Below are 14877 nucleotides of genomic sequence, written 5' to 3' on the forward strand. Positions count from 1 at the left end.
CCTGCCTCAGATCCTCTGACCCCCTCTCTCTGCCCCTCTCCCATTTGTGCTTCCCTCCCCCCCCCCAAAAAAAAAAGCCCTTCCTGGACTTCCCACCTTCTTCTGATTACTGCTCCACTTCTCTGCTTCCTTATTTACCAACACTCCTTGGAAGAATTGCTTTTATTTGCTGTCCTACTTCCTCATTTCTCATTTTGTCCTCAATTTGTTTCAGGCAAAATTTCATCTCTACCATGTCATTAAAACTACTCTTAAAAAGTTCATTATCCTTGGGGCACCTGGGTGGCTCAGTTGGTTGAACGTCTGACTCTTGATTTCGGTTCAGGTCATGATCTCACGGTCATGGGATCAAACCCTGTGTTGGGCTCTGCACTGAGCGTGGAGCCTCCTTGGGCTTCTCTCTCTCTCTCTCTCTCTCTCTCTCTCTCTCTCTCTCTAATAAAATAAAATAAAATAAAATAAAATAAAATAACATAAAATAAAGTGTTAAAAAAAAGTTCACCATCCTTTCAAAATCCAATGGCCAATTCTCAGATGGTGCCCTACATAATTTATCAGCAACATTTGACACATTTGATAGCTTCCTCCTTAAGTGCTTCATTCATACTCTCTTCCGATTTTTCCCTTCCTCATTCACCACTCATTCTGTATCTTTTGCTTGCTCCTCTTCCCAATTTCTAAACATTGTCATGCTGAAGGCCAAATGCTAGACCCTCTTTTCTGCTCTGGCCACACTTGACCTCTAGTGACCTCATCTAGCTCCTTGGCTTTACATACCTGGATAACTCTCAATTTTTTTTCTCTTCAGACCAAACCTCTCCCTGAGTTCCAGATTGCCAAATCTAACTGGTTTCTCAACATCTCCACTTGGATATCTTGTAGGCATCCTAAACTTAACTTGTCCAACAAAATTGTACTCATATCTGCTCCTCTGCTCATCTTCTTCATTTCAGTAAATGGCACCACTATTTTTCAGTTGCTCAGTGTCCTTGGGTTCATCCTTGATTTTTCTATTTTTTTTCACACTTCACATCCAGTCCAAATCTGCTAAGCTCTACCTTAAAAAATACCCAGAGTCTGACCATTCTTCACAACTTCCATCCAAGCCACCACCATTCTTCCTCTACATGACAACAGTAAACTCCTAACTGGGCTCCCTGTTTCCACTTTATTTTATTATTACTTTTTTTTTTAAAGAAATATATATATTTTTAAAATTTTTTTTTAATTTTATTTTTTTGTTTTTAGAGACAGAGCATGAGTGGGGGAGGGACAGAGAGATAGGGAGACACAGAACCTGAAGCAGGCTCTAGGCTCTGAGCTGTCAGCCCAGAGCCTGACATGGGGCTTGAACACACAGAAGGTGAGATCATGACCTGAGCCAAAGTCAGATGCCCAACCAACTGAATCACCTAGGCGCTTCCCTGATTCCATTTTAACCACCTCTCCCTATCTTGTTCTTTCCTCACACAGTATCCAGAATGAGCTTGTTGGTTTTTTTTTTTTTTTTTTTACCCTTTTCACTATTTTTAAGGGTACAGTTCAGTGACATTAAGTACATTTACTTTGTTGTGCAACTATGACCACTATTCTTCTCTAGCACTTTTTCACCTTTCCAAACTGAACCTCTGTGCCCACTAAATAATAACTTTCCATTCTCCAGTCCCTGACGATTTCTTTCTGTCTATGAATTTGATGACTGTAGGTACCTCATATAAATGGAATCATACAGTATTTCTCCTTTTATGCCTGGCTTACTTCACTTAGCATAATATCTTCAAGTTTATCCATGTTTTAGCATGTGTTAGAATTTCCTTCCTTTTAAGGCTGAATAATATATCATTGTACACACATACTACACTTTATTCATCTGTTGATGGACATTGATTGGATTTGTTTCCATTTTGGGGCTATTATGAATAATACTTCTTTTTAAAAATTTTTTAAATTTATTTTTGATAGAGAAAGAGCAAAAGCAGAAGAGGGGAGGAGAGAGGGGGACAGAGGATCCAAAACAAGCTTTGCACTGACAGCAGAGAGCTCAGAGCGGGGCTCGAAGTCATGAACCATGAGATCATGAGATCATGACCTGAGCCGAAGTCGATGCTTAGCCAACTGAGCCCCCCAGGAACCCCATGAAATATTTAACTTCTAAAAGGCATTATGGCCATATAGAAACAACAATAATTTCTTTCAAACCGAATCTTCCAAGAAATAAATAATACAGATATAAATTGTCCTAGAGCTTAAGGAAAAATAGAAAATATTCCAATTCATCTCAAATATTTAGCACAAAGCTGATTAGGAAGTTGTATCAAAATGCGCCATGGTGGGGCGCCTGGGTGGCGCAGTCGGTTAAGCGTCTGACTTCAGCCAGGTCACGATCTCGCGGTCCGTGAGTTCGAGCCCCGCGTCAGGCTCTGGGCTGATGGCTCGGAGCCTAGAGCCTGTTTCCGATTCTGTGTCTCCCTCTCTCTCTGCCCTTCCCCCGTTCATGCTCTGTCTCTCTCTGTCCCAAAAATTTAAAAAAAAAAAAAAAAAAAAAAAAAGTTGAAAAAAAAATGCGCCATGGTTATGTAATATATTATCATTTGGGGAAGGGTAGGTACATGGGAATTCTAGGGTTTTTTTGCAACCTCTTGTGAATCTAAAAATTATTTAAAAATAAAAAGTATTGGAGCACCTGGGTGGCTCAGTCAGTTGAGTGTCTGACTGTGGCTCAGGTCATTATCTCATAATTTATGAGTTCGAGCCCCACATCAGGCTCCCTGTTGTCAGCATGGAGCCCACTTTGGATCCTCTGTTCCCCTTTCTCTGCCCCTCCCCCACTCATGCTCTCTCTCAAAAATAAATTAAAAACATGAAGAAATATTTCAGGGGCGCCTGGGTGGCTCAGTGGGTTAAGTGTCCGACTTTAGCTCAGGTCACGATCTCGCGGTCTGTGAGTTCCAGCCCCGCGTCGGGCTCTGGGCTGATGGCTCAGAGCCTGGAGCCTGCTTCGTTTTCTGTGTCTCCCTCTCTCTCTGCCCCTCCCCCATTCATGCTCTGTCTCTCTCTGTCCCAAAAATAAATAAATGTTAAAAAAAATTAAAAAAAAAAAGAAAGATTTCAAAATCTATCACAATCCTTAATTCAAGATGATGAATTCAATATAAAATTTATTTTCTTCATATTTCTTGTATCTCACAAATCTGGGATGTAATATTTCCATTATGATTTAGCTCAAAGTATTTAATTTCCATCATGGTTCATTCTTTGACCCAAAGTTATTTGGAAGCCTTTTTGTTTGTTTTCTTAAGTTTCCAGATACATGTTTGTATTTACATTTTACATTGTGATCAGAGAATATAGTATGTATTCTAAAATTCTTTGAAATTTGAATTATATTAGTTGAGACCAATTTTTATGAATAGTCTAAGTACGCTTAGGAAGAATGAGTATTTTTAAAAATTGTTTATTGGGACGCCTGGGTGGTGCAGTTGGTTGGGTGTCCGACTTTGGCTCAGGTCATGATCTCACAGTTTGTGAGTTCGAGCCCCGTGTTAGGCTCTGTGCTGACAGCTCAGAGCCTGGAGCCTATTTCAGATTCTGTGTCTCCCCCTCTCTCTACCCCTCCATTGTTCACTCTGTGTCTATCTCTCAATAATAAATAAATGTTAAAAAAATTGTTTTAATTGTTTATTTATTTATTTGGGGGGAGGAGGGGGCAGAGAGGGAGAGAATCCCAGACAGGGTCAGCGCAGTCAGTGCAGAGCTGGATGTGAGGCTAGATCCCACGACCTTAAGATCATGACCTGAGCAGAAATCAAGAGTCCAACGCTTAACCAACTAAACCACCCAGCTGCCCCAAGAATGAGTATTTTTAAGTTTGGAGTGTATGGTTTTCTATGTTTATTTAAAACAAGCTTGTTTGTTGTGATAAAAAAAAAAAAAAAAAAAAAAAGGAAAAAAAAAAAAGTCCATGGCAGCAATCCAGTCCAGAGATGATGGTAGGTTGGGAGCAGGAACGATGGAGAGAAGTGGAAGGCATTCAGATTTATTTGAGAGACAAAATGAACACTTAGTGGTGTTGGAAGGGGATGAGGGAAAGGTGAAGAAGAGAGCCATCAAGGATGACCTCTTCAGGGGCTCCTAGCTGGCTCAGTACATAGAACATGCCCCCCCCCCCTTTTTTTTTTTTAATTATTCCTTTATTTATTTGAGTAATCTCTACAGCCTACTTGGGGCTCAAACTCAGGACCCGGAGATCAAGAGTCGCATGTTCTTTCCACTGAGCCAGCTAGGCGCCCCCAAGAGCATGCCACTCTTGATCTCAAGGTCGTGAGTTCAAGCCCCACATTTGGCATTGAGCTTACTTACGGGCGAGAGGGGGGGGGGTGGGGTGGGGAAGATGACTTGTTTTATCTGTTTTCCCAATTCGACAGGTAGCAGAGCTATGCACCTAAAATAGGGACTCCAAGGAGGGATTAGGTAATCTCTGTATTTCGCCCAAGCACGTTTCTTTACTTCCCACGGCAGCTAGGAGGAAGGTGGCGAAATTAAGGCTTGGGGCTGAGCCTCAGCAGCTCCCCGCCCTTTCTTACATGCTCTATATTCGTGTTACAGTATTTGCCATGGTGTATTATTCACCTTACAAGGTGTCGCACCCTTTGGACTGGGAGCTCAGAGGGCATGGGCTGAGTTTCTTCAAAGCCTCTGGAGGGACTTTGCCCAGAAACTCGCTCCTCCGCCTCCCCGGTCTTTCTTGGCCCCGCCCCCAGGGATTTCCGGCCGGCCCGCCCCTCTACACCCGCCTCCGCCGGGGCATCCCGGTTCCGCCCCTATTGCAACGGTTGTCCTCTAGCCTAGTTCGGGCTAGAGTGATTGATGCGTGTGTTCTCCAATCACTAACGCTGAAAGACCACATAATTACCAATTAGGCGGTAGCAGAGGCGGGTGCTGAAGCCTAGGGTTGGGGGTGACCAGGAAGTGAGAGCCGAGATGAGTCAAGCCCAGGCGGTGGCGTAAAGGTGACCGGGCATCTGGGTTCCTCCTTTCCCGTCTCTGGGTCAGGGGTCCCTCCGCAGCTAGGAGCCAGGACCTCCATTTACTCTTGTTAATGTGGAAGGGGGTGTGTCTACATTTGTAAACGGCCGAGGATTTTGCTGAGCCTCCTGCCCTTTCGCCGGGAGGCGGGTCCTTCTCTTAGCCTGGGGGTGAGGACTGGTGGGGTGGTCCTGACTCCCTCCCCCTCCGAGCTGGCGCCTGTAAAATTAAGGTCCTTCCGTAGCCTGTGGGTGGTTAAAGTCACCACGGAAAGGGTGGTGAGGGATAACGACGGTGAGATTCGCGGACTCTGCCCTTCTCCTGAGGAGTTAGAGACCTCCAGCTGCAGTCAGAGGTAGTAGAAGGTGGAGGGGTCCTGGAAGCTAAATTCCTGTAGTTAGGAAACTAGGGAAAAGAATAGGTAGGAGAAGGAACGGGTGGAAAAAAAGCATTTATGTAGAGGTCCTGGTAGTTCTGAGTCTACTGTAGGGTTAGACGCGTTGGGTTTGGGCTCAGGCTCAAAATCCCTTTCCCACCTCTGCGCCGTCAGCTTTTTGCCTTCATTTCTTTCTCCTCAGGCTGGAGGAAACACCTGAACATGTGGAATCCCAATGCCGGTAGGTGTTTGGGGATCTCTTCTCTCACCCCCACCCCTTTTCATATGAAACCCACAACAGGAAGTTTTTGTGTCAGTTTTTCCTCCGCCTCTCTCCACCGCAAAAGCAGTCCTTAAACCGTAGCTGACCGATGGTCTTTCCTTAGAGTTCACGGTCTCCCTTTCCCCCCAGTCCTGTCAGTCCTTACCTTTGTCTCCTGCGCAGCTTTGTCTCCCCTATGCCCGGTTCTCCTTCCTCACCTTTGCTTTTCCCTCTAAGTATTGAGTGAGAAACGGTGTTTCTCACCTTTTGTAGGCATTTGTTGCCAGAGGGTCTGAGCAATTCTGATCTTAATTTATTCTTTGCTTCTTCCATCAGGACCACCAGGGCCAAATCCATATCCTCCTAACCTTGGGTACCCTGGAGGTTCCAATCCTGCCCACCCACCGCCTGTAAATCCTGCCTATCCTCCAGGCCCCTTTCCAACTCCTCCAGAAGCTCCCCAGGGGAATCCAGCTTTTCCCCCAGGTGGGCCCCCTCATCCTGTGCCACAACCAGGGTATCCAGGATGCCAACCCCTAGGTCCCTACCCACCTCCCTACCCACCACCTGCTCCTGGCATGCCTCCTGTGAATCCCTTGGCACCTGGCATGGTAGCACCAGGAATGGTGATGGACAAGAAGATGAGGAAGAAAATGAAGAAAGCTCATAAAAAGATGCACAAACACCACAAACATGGCAAGGTCAGTGCCCTCTGGAGTCTGGCTAGGAAGGGGTGCCCCCTCAGAGGGACTAGGCTGGCAGGAATGGGTAAGGGGGATTTGCAGTCTGAGGACGTGAAGCAGCCATTATGTGGCTCTGGTAGATGGTTCTTCTTTGTAAAGGATTCCCACTGATAAGAATCTGATAATCTTGGAATATTAGGCTAATTGGACCTTCTATCAGGGAGGGCTAGGTTGAGCCTTAGACATAGATATTGGAATCTAAAGCCCTTCCTGTCTGTCTTTCTCTGTCCCAGAACTTTTGCTCCCCCCCCCCCCACCCCACCCCAGATGCTTTTAGCAACTTAGATACACCCACCTTCAGTGTTCACAAGGTGTTGTGCTAATTACATGGGCCTTTTTGTCCTACCACCCAGCAGGACTCTTAGTGACTCTCAACCTCAGATAAAAATTTCGTGCACAGCCCCAAGGTGAAGTATCTTCCTTCTAGAAGAGTGTTAAGCAGCAAATAGCTCTCAGGACAACTCTGGAAGGACAAAACCAACCTGGATCTTGAGGAGGCCTTAGTTTACCTTTTTCTGCCTAGTGTTTATTTATTTGCCTTAGTGCTTTGGGCACTACCTCCTGGATCTAGGTCTTTGGTGGAAGCTTGAGGAGAAGGAAAGATGAGATTGAATTGGGGGGAGAAATTACCCCAGAGAGACTCAAAAGTGTTTTTGATGACAGTTGTTGGGAGTACGCATGTAAAGAATCTTGACTAGTACTCTCTCCACCTTCTCTCCCACCTTCCTCACTTTCTCCCATTTGGGGCTTAGGAAAAAGAAAAGATAGTTGGGCACACAGCTGCTGTTTCTACTCACTTGTCTTAGAATCATAGCTACAAGAACTTTCCATGTGACCAATCAGTAAGCATTTGTAAGGTAGCAGCTGTCTCTTAGCACTATGCTATGCTAGTGCCTGTATTTATTCCTTGCCAAGGCATTGAGTCAGGTAAAGAAAGTTGGAAATATGCTCCAAATGCAATATTAAGTTCTGTGCAATGATTTAGGAAGGTTTAATCCATTCTTATATGTTCACTGCTGAAAGAAACGTTTGCTTTTGCTGTTTAAGAGACAGTCTGTTTCAAAACTGCTGACCTTCTTAGGAAGCAAGGGGGTGCTGGGTGGAGGGGTAGAGCACCAAAGAATGTCCCATGGAGTGATCAATGGTCATTGGATCTGATGCTGTCTCCTTTCCCCTTTCCCATTACAGCATTCCTCCTCCTCCTCCTCCTCTTCCAGCAGTGACTCTGACTGAATACAGGGCCTGGACCCTTCCCTCAAGCCTCTCCAGTTCTGCTCTCCCATCAAGCTTCAGATGCCATCTTGTTACTGGGGAAAATTAGCTCTTGTGCCCTTCCTCGCTCACTTCCCCCCCCCCCCCCCCACCGGCTCCTACAATCTGAGCCTTCCTCTTCTGTTCAGCCCTAACTGGCTAGGGAAAATGGGAAAAGAATTCCCATGGGCTAGCAAAGACCTTCTTCTCACTACTGGGATAGAACTTTTAGCTGATGAGTTTAGCAGGACTATTTTTTGAGGATGATGAGACCTTTGAGCTAAGTGCTGAAGACAAGTTTAAGATCTGTAAAATGTGGTTTTGTAATACTTGTAGTTGGGAGGTGTTGTGGAAATTTAATTACAGCGAAAAAGAAACTGTATTGTTTTTGTAAGGTGGCTGGCACACTTTGGTAATTTAGTGGCAAATACATTTCCCATCAAGCCTTTATTGATCGTACTAACTGGAAGGCTGCTGGGAGGTGGAGTCCATTTGGAACCTAATCTCACTCCTTATATTGGTAGGCTGGCTCAGGTCCTTCTTATTCTCCAACTCTCAGTGCAAATAAAGCTGTTTTTCCTTGTCTCTGTTCACCCGTGCCATTACCTTGGTTGGGCCCAGCACATTCTACCACTTTTGCTGCCCTTCCTTAGACCCTCCAAAGTGTATCAGTTTTATATCCAGGAACTAGAGCATCAGTGAAGAAGACGCCATACTGTCTCTATGTTTCTTAAGTGAGAAGAACCTTCAGAATTGGTTCAGTCTACTGGTATGAATCTTTACTGTCTTCCCTTCAATGAACAGAAATAGGTCTTTAGCTTAAGTTTTCGTATCTGCTACAGAGGTTCTTAACCCTGGCTGCCCATCAGCTATCAGAATGATTTAGAGTTTTGCCCCAAATCTATTGAGTAAGACCCTCAAGGATGGGGCCCTTTTCCCTGTCAGGAAAAGTGACATTTCAACTGCCTCTTGGGCCTGGAGCATGGAAAGGATGAGTCGAAAAAAAATGAAAGAGTGGATTTTCCAAGTGGAGTGGGGAGAGGGGTTGGGAAAGGCATGTGTGCTTAGGTACAGAGTCACAGAATTCCATAGCATGTTTGGGAATCACAGGTCTCCCAGTGGGACTAGATTGGTTTCCTGGAAAATTGTTTATTGAGGAAATACTGTGTTCTGGGTGCTGAAGCTACAGTTCCTGCCTTTCATGATTTGCAAGATCTAAAGGAACAGATGGACACATAAATAGGTTATTATAATACAGTAAAAAGGACCACAATAGAGACATGGACCAAGCAGTGAGAGAACAAAGGAAGGAGTGACAGTGCCACTGGGAAAATGAACTAGATCCAGGCTGGGCCTCAGAAAAAGTAGGAGTTGCCCAGTTGGTAAAAAGTACCAGCTAACACTGAGCATTTATTGTGTGCCTTATGTTTATAACTTCTAGAATCTTCACAGCAACTCTATGAGGTAGGTACCATTGTTCCCATTTTATAAGTAAAGAAAACTGACGCAGGAAGTGGTTCTGTCAGGATTCAAACTCAGGCAGTCTGGCTCCTGAGTCTGTGCTCTTAACCCAATGGATTCCAAGCAGAAGAAACCTTTTTACAGAGGCACAGAGTTGTAAAAAGGGGTAGGATGAGGGATGCCTGGGTGGCTCGATCAGCTGAGTGTCCGACCCTTAATTTGGGCTCAGGTCATTATCTCATGGTTGTGGGACTGAGCTCTGAGTTGGGCTCTGTGCTCACAGCACAGAGCCTGCTTGGGATTCTCTTTCTCCCTCTCTCTCTGCCTCTTCTCCATGCTTGCTCTCTGCCTTCTCTCTGTCAAAGTAAATAAACATTAAAAAAAACAAAAACAAAAACGGGGGTAGAATGAAAGTTTAGTTCTTGAGCCTGAGTCACCATGCAGGAAATGAGGGGCAGAGAGCCCCTCATTTAGAGGGAGAGAGCATGTGCATGCACAGGAGAGGGGCAGAGAGAGAAAGAGAGAGAGGATCCTAAGCCTCAGTGTGGAGCCTGACTCGGGGCTCGATCCCATGATCCTAGGATCATGACCTGAGCTGAAATCAAGTTTTCGGTATTCATCAGCTCTTCTTTTTTGAGGAGAAGGGAGATATGGACACAGGGGGATTGTGGGGTGAAGAGAAACAGATGTTGACAAAGTAGAAATAAGGAGAAACACAGCAGTGGCTAGAAAGGGAAAACACAAAAAGAAATCGTGAAATTAGGAAACTCACTGACTCCTTTTCTCTCCCACTCTTTCTCTCTCTTTTTTTTTTAATGTTTATTTATTTTGAGAAAGAGCATGAACGGAGGAGGGGCAGAAAGACACAGAATCGAAAGCAGGCTCCAAGCTCTGAGCTGTCAGCACAGAGCCCGATGGGACCTGAACCTATGAACCATGAGATCATGACCTGAGCTGAAGTTGGATGCTTAACAGACTGAGCCACCAGGCACCCCACTGTTATTGTTTGTTTTTTTTTTTTTACATTTATTTATTTTTGAAAGACAGAGTGAGACAGAGCACAAGTGGAGGAGGGGCAGAGAGAGAAGGAGACACAGAATCTGAAGCAGGTTCCAGGCTCTGAGCAAGAGTTCAGCACAGAGCCCAATGCGGGCCCAAACCCACGAACGATGAGATTATGACCTGAGCTGAAGTCGGACACTTAACCAACGGAGCCACACAGGCGCCCCAACACCCCACTATTTTTTAATGTTTATTTATTTTATTAAAAAAATTTTTTTTAATGTTTATTCATTTTTGAGAGACAGAGTGCGAGTAGGGGAGGGGCAGAGAGAGAGGGAGACACAGAATCCCAAGCAGGTTCCAGAACCTGAGCTGTCATCACAGAGCCCCACCTAGGGCTCGAACTCACAAATCACGAGATCATGACCTTAGCTGAAGTCAGACACTTAACCAACTGAGCCACCCAGGTGCCCCTAATGTTTATTTTTGAGAGAGAAAGAGAGAGGGAGTGCTAGTGGGGAAGGGACAGAGAGAGAGGGAGACAGAGGATCTGAAGCCCAATGCGGTGCTCAAATCCATGAACCATGAGATCATGACCTGAGCCGAAGTTGGAGGCTTAATCGATGGAACCGTTCAGGTGCCCCCTTTCTCCCCACTCTTAACCATGGAGAGCACATCTCCCCATCCTGGCATTTCTAAGCCATACGCACAGTGCCTTACTATTGTTTTGTTATTTCTCAAAAATTTATTAACTTTTTAAAAAACTTTTTTAAAAAGTTTGTTTTGAGAGAGAGAGAGAGCATGGGAGGGGCAGAGAGAGAGGGAGAGAGAGAGAGAATCCCAAGCAGGCTCTCTCAGCTCAGAGCCTCATGTGGGGCTCAATCCGAATGAACTGTGATATTACGACCTAAGCCGAAATCAGGAGTTGGATGCTTAACTGACTGAGCCACTGAGGTGCCCCCCAAATTTACTAACTTTTTAAGAGCTGAAAGCAATACATGTATTTGAGAAAAAGATTGTAACTGTTTTGTTTTATCTTTTAAAATTGATATATTTTTTTAAAGTAAGTTCTATGCCCAGCCTGGGACTGGAACTCATGACCCAGAGATCAAAAGTTGCATGCCCCACCAACTGAGCCAGCCAGGGCCCCCAGATTTTAACATTTTTGAAAAAAATGTTTATTTGTTTTTGAGAGAGAGTGTGTGAGCAGGGAGGGCAAAGAGAGAGAGGGGCACAGAGTATCTAAAGCAGGCTCCAGGCTGAGAGCACAGAGAGCACAGAGCCGAATACAGGGCTTAAACTCACAAACCCAGGAACAGTGACCTGAGCTGAAGTTGGATACTTAACCAACTGACCCACCCAGGTGCCCCCAGATTGTAACATTTTTAATAGGAAATTGAGTGAAAAGATTCTCCTCTCTTCTCAGAGAAAGAGCCAATCAAAACTACCAGATACTTTTGTAAACTTCCAGAGCTATTCTGTGTACAGTCAAGTGCCCCCCTTTTATTTCTATCTTACATCATTCCTATTTTCCTCCTCCCCACTTTATATGGGAGCATACTCTATGCTCTCTTTTAGACCTAACTTTTTCTCATTTAACCGTCTGTCTCGGAGTTGATTCCATCTGTGTGTATGTGCATGCATGTGTGGAAGTGTGCTAGTGAATACAACCTTGTTTTTAACACCATTCAATTTATCCAATCTTTTGTTGTTGGAATTTTATATTGCTTCCAGTCTTGCTATACACTTAACTGCTACAGTGAACATTTTGGTACATTTATCTTAAACCGAGGTTAAGAGATGCCTGGGTGGCTCAGTCAGTTGAGTGTCCGACTCTTGATTTCAGCTCAGCTCATGATCTCAAGGTTTGTAGAGTTTGAGTCCCACGTCGGGCTCACACTGACTGTGCTGAGCCTGCTTGGGATTCTCTGTCTCTCCCTTTCTCTCTGCTCCTCCTGCACTCTCTCTCTCTCTCTCAAAATAAACTAAAACAAAACAAAACAAAAAACAAAAACAACTGAGGTTGAAAAGTCAGATGCCCATGGCTATATCTGGCTATGAGTCTGTCCATCCGTCTGTCTGTCTGTCTCTTTTTTTCTTTTTGTGGAGAGCCCATTCTGTGCTAAATATCAGACTCTCCCCCACCCCCCAAGTAGGCTCCATGCCCAACGTAGGATCTCACAACTCTGAGATCAAGAGTTGGATATTCTACAGACTGAACCACCCAGGTGTCCCCAGACATTTTCAATAAAGATTTAGATTTCAAGCTAGAAAGTCTAGCAACAGTGGGTCCTCATTCCTGAAGGCAGAAAATCTGGCCTCGAGTAGTGGTCATTCCTTACAGGTGGATCCTGTGCACTCCAGTCTTCTCATTGCAACTTCCTGTTGCCTTCTTTCTCCCAATTACATAACTTGCCTGTCCCCTGAGAGCATTGGGTTTGCGCCATATTTTGTGCAGTGATATAAAGCACTAAAGATGGTGGTTCTCAAATGTGTTTATCTTATGACTTCACCACCTTGTGTCCACCAGGGGAATCTGGGATTCTGCCATTCTCTTCCTACTATAAACAAAGTATAGCAAGGTTTCCACACAATTGACAATGGGAAAGGATAGGAAACCCATGAGATCTAAAATACAAATTGAGGGCCACCTGGGTGGCTCAGTTGGTTAAGCATTCAACTTTGGCTCAGGTCATGATCTCACGGTTCATGGGTTTGAGCTCCGCATAAGGCTCTCTGCTCTCAGTGCAGAGCCCACTTCGAATCCTCTGTCTCCTTTGCTCTCTGCCCCTTCCCCACTCATGCTCTTTCTCTCAAAGATAAATATTTTTAAAAAATCATTTAAAAAATCTCTTTAAAAAAATAAAATACACATTGACACTTTAGGGGCGCCTGGGCGGCTCATTCGGTTAAGTGTCTGACTCCAGCTCAGGTCATGATCTCACAGTTCATGAGTTCGTGCCCCTTGTTGGGCTCTGTGCTGACAACTAAGAGCCTGGAGCCTGCTTCGGATTCTGTGTCTCCTTCTATCTCTGCCCCTCCCCTGCTCACGCTCTGTCTCTCTCTCTCTCTCTGTCTCAAAAAATAAACATTAAAAAAATTATTAAAAAAATTGTCACTTTAGCTTTGGGGGATTGCCAGGCATGGGATGAGTCTTTAGTTTGCTGTCTTTTTGGAATCATCTGCCTATATCAGGTCGTTTTGTAGCTCAAGGCAAACTCACTCTCTTCTTTCCCTTTCTGAGAGAAAATTATTGATTCGTAAAATTATTAGGTATTGCCATTAAATGCATCTCATCTTTCTCTTTCAAAGCTGACTGCAACTGTTGCCCAGTCCTAGGAGAAGCCATACTAAGAATGATGTTATTTTATCAACTTGTATTTGATCTTTGTTTTGCCTTCCACATCGGAGATGACTGCTTGAATAGCCACTCACTTTCACCCCAGCTCACAGGGTCCCTGGAATATAAATGACCCTAATGCAAAATCTTGAGGTTAATCTGACCTTCTGCCTGGGCCTCTCAGTAAGCCTGTTCCTTAGTTTGATTTGTAATGTTACTGTCCTGGGAACCTGGCTGGCTCAGTTGGAATAGCATGTGACTCTTGATCTTGGGGTTGTGAGTTTAAGCCCCACACTGGATGTAGAGATTACTTAAATGGATAAAACTTAAAAAAAATTTTTTTTTGAAATGTTATGTCCTAACATTTTCTTGTTTTCCTTTCCTCTCAGTATTTGGTCTGCCCCTTGCCTTTGCAAGTACAGACTTCTTTTTATTTCCTTTCTTTAAATGTTTTATTTATTTTTGAGAGAGAGAGCCTGAGCGAGAGCAGGGGAGGGACAGAGACAGAGGGGAATAGAGGATCTGAAGCTGACTCTGTGCCTACAGCAGTGAGCCCGACATGGAGCTCTGAAGCTGACTCTGTGCCTACAGCAGTGAGCCTGACATGGAGCTCGAACTCACAAACTGTGAGATTATGACCTGACGCTTAACCGGTTGTGCCACCCAGGCTCCCCACTTCTTTTTATTTCTATCTCACATTGTTTCTAATGTCCCCCGCCCCCAAGGCACTGGAATACCCAAGCTGTATTTTCCACTTTGGAAGGCTGTTCTTCTTCAGATGACTCCATTGAATTGGGGTTGCCCAATAAAATAAACATACTAATATTAAGGCCAGAACTGACATCTGAAGGACTTGAACGAGGTTTGCTCTCTCTTATTTCCTTCTCTTATCTTATTCCCTGCCAGAGCTCTTCTCTGTTTTGTTTTGTTTTTCATAGAAAGTTTTAACATGGAAATATACAGACATACACAGAGAAAGCAGTTTAATGAACTCCTATATTCCCATCACCTAGCCTCAGTAATTATCAACATTTTGCCAATCTTGTTCCATTCCACGTCATATTGTTTCCAATTTTTATTATAAAAATTACCTCTTAAAAGTTTACAAACAGTACAGTGATTATCCATAAACCTACCATTCATACTAAACAATTGGTAACATTTTCCCATATTTGCTTCAATTTGAAAGTCTGTTGCATACATCATGACCCATGCTCAATAAATACTTCATCATGCACCTTCTAAACAGCATTTCTCCTACATAACCACAATTCCATGATCACACTCAAGAAGATTAAAAATACTTGCTAATATTAGCTAATATTCAGTTTGTTTGAATTTCCTCAGTTGCCCCCAAAATGTCTTATGTAGCTATTTAAAAACAAGCAAACAAACAAGATCTGATCCATACCTTACA

The 14877-nt window shown here is 44.2% G+C and overlaps 1 protein-coding gene across 4 annotated transcripts; it reads left to right on the plus strand.

Annotated features, from left to right (window-relative positions):
• The first annotated feature begins 4915 nt into the window (after window positions 1-4915).
• Window positions 4916-8240, plus strand: PRR13 (proline rich 13). Of its 4 annotated transcripts, none has more exons than XM_060657470.3 (4): window positions 4916-5009; window positions 5604-5642; window positions 6000-6364; window positions 7595-8240. In XM_060657470.3, exons 2-4 carry the CDS (start codon window positions 5624-5626, stop codon window positions 7637-7639), a joined length of 429 nt encoding a protein of 142 aa, XP_060513453.1. In that variant the 5' UTR covers window positions 4916-5009; window positions 5604-5623; the 3' UTR covers window positions 7640-8240. The 4 variants fall into 4 exon arrangements, with proteins under 4 accessions (XP_060513453.1, XP_060513456.1, XP_060513454.1 ...); XM_060657473.3 differs by lacking the exon at window positions 4916-5009 and adding an exon at window positions 5029-5110; XM_060657471.3 differs by lacking the exon at window positions 4916-5009 and adding an exon at window positions 5103-5195.
• The last annotated feature ends 6637 nt before the right edge of the window (window positions 8241-14877 follow it).

Source organism: Panthera onca, chromosome B4 (assembly GCF_046562875.1).
Source record: "Panthera onca isolate mPanOnc1 chromosome B4, mPanOnc1 haplotype 2, whole genome shotgun sequence".
NCBI classification, from domain to species: Eukaryota; Metazoa; Chordata; class Mammalia; order Carnivora; family Felidae; genus Panthera; species Panthera onca.

What these genes read in the sequence shown, in the direction of transcription:
- PRR13 (XM_060657470.3), top strand. An exon ending in AACACCACAAACATGGCAAG is followed by an intron (nt 6,365 to 7,594) that starts GTCAGTGCCCTC and finishes TTCCCATTACAG; the next exon opens with CATTCCTCCTCCTCCTCCTC.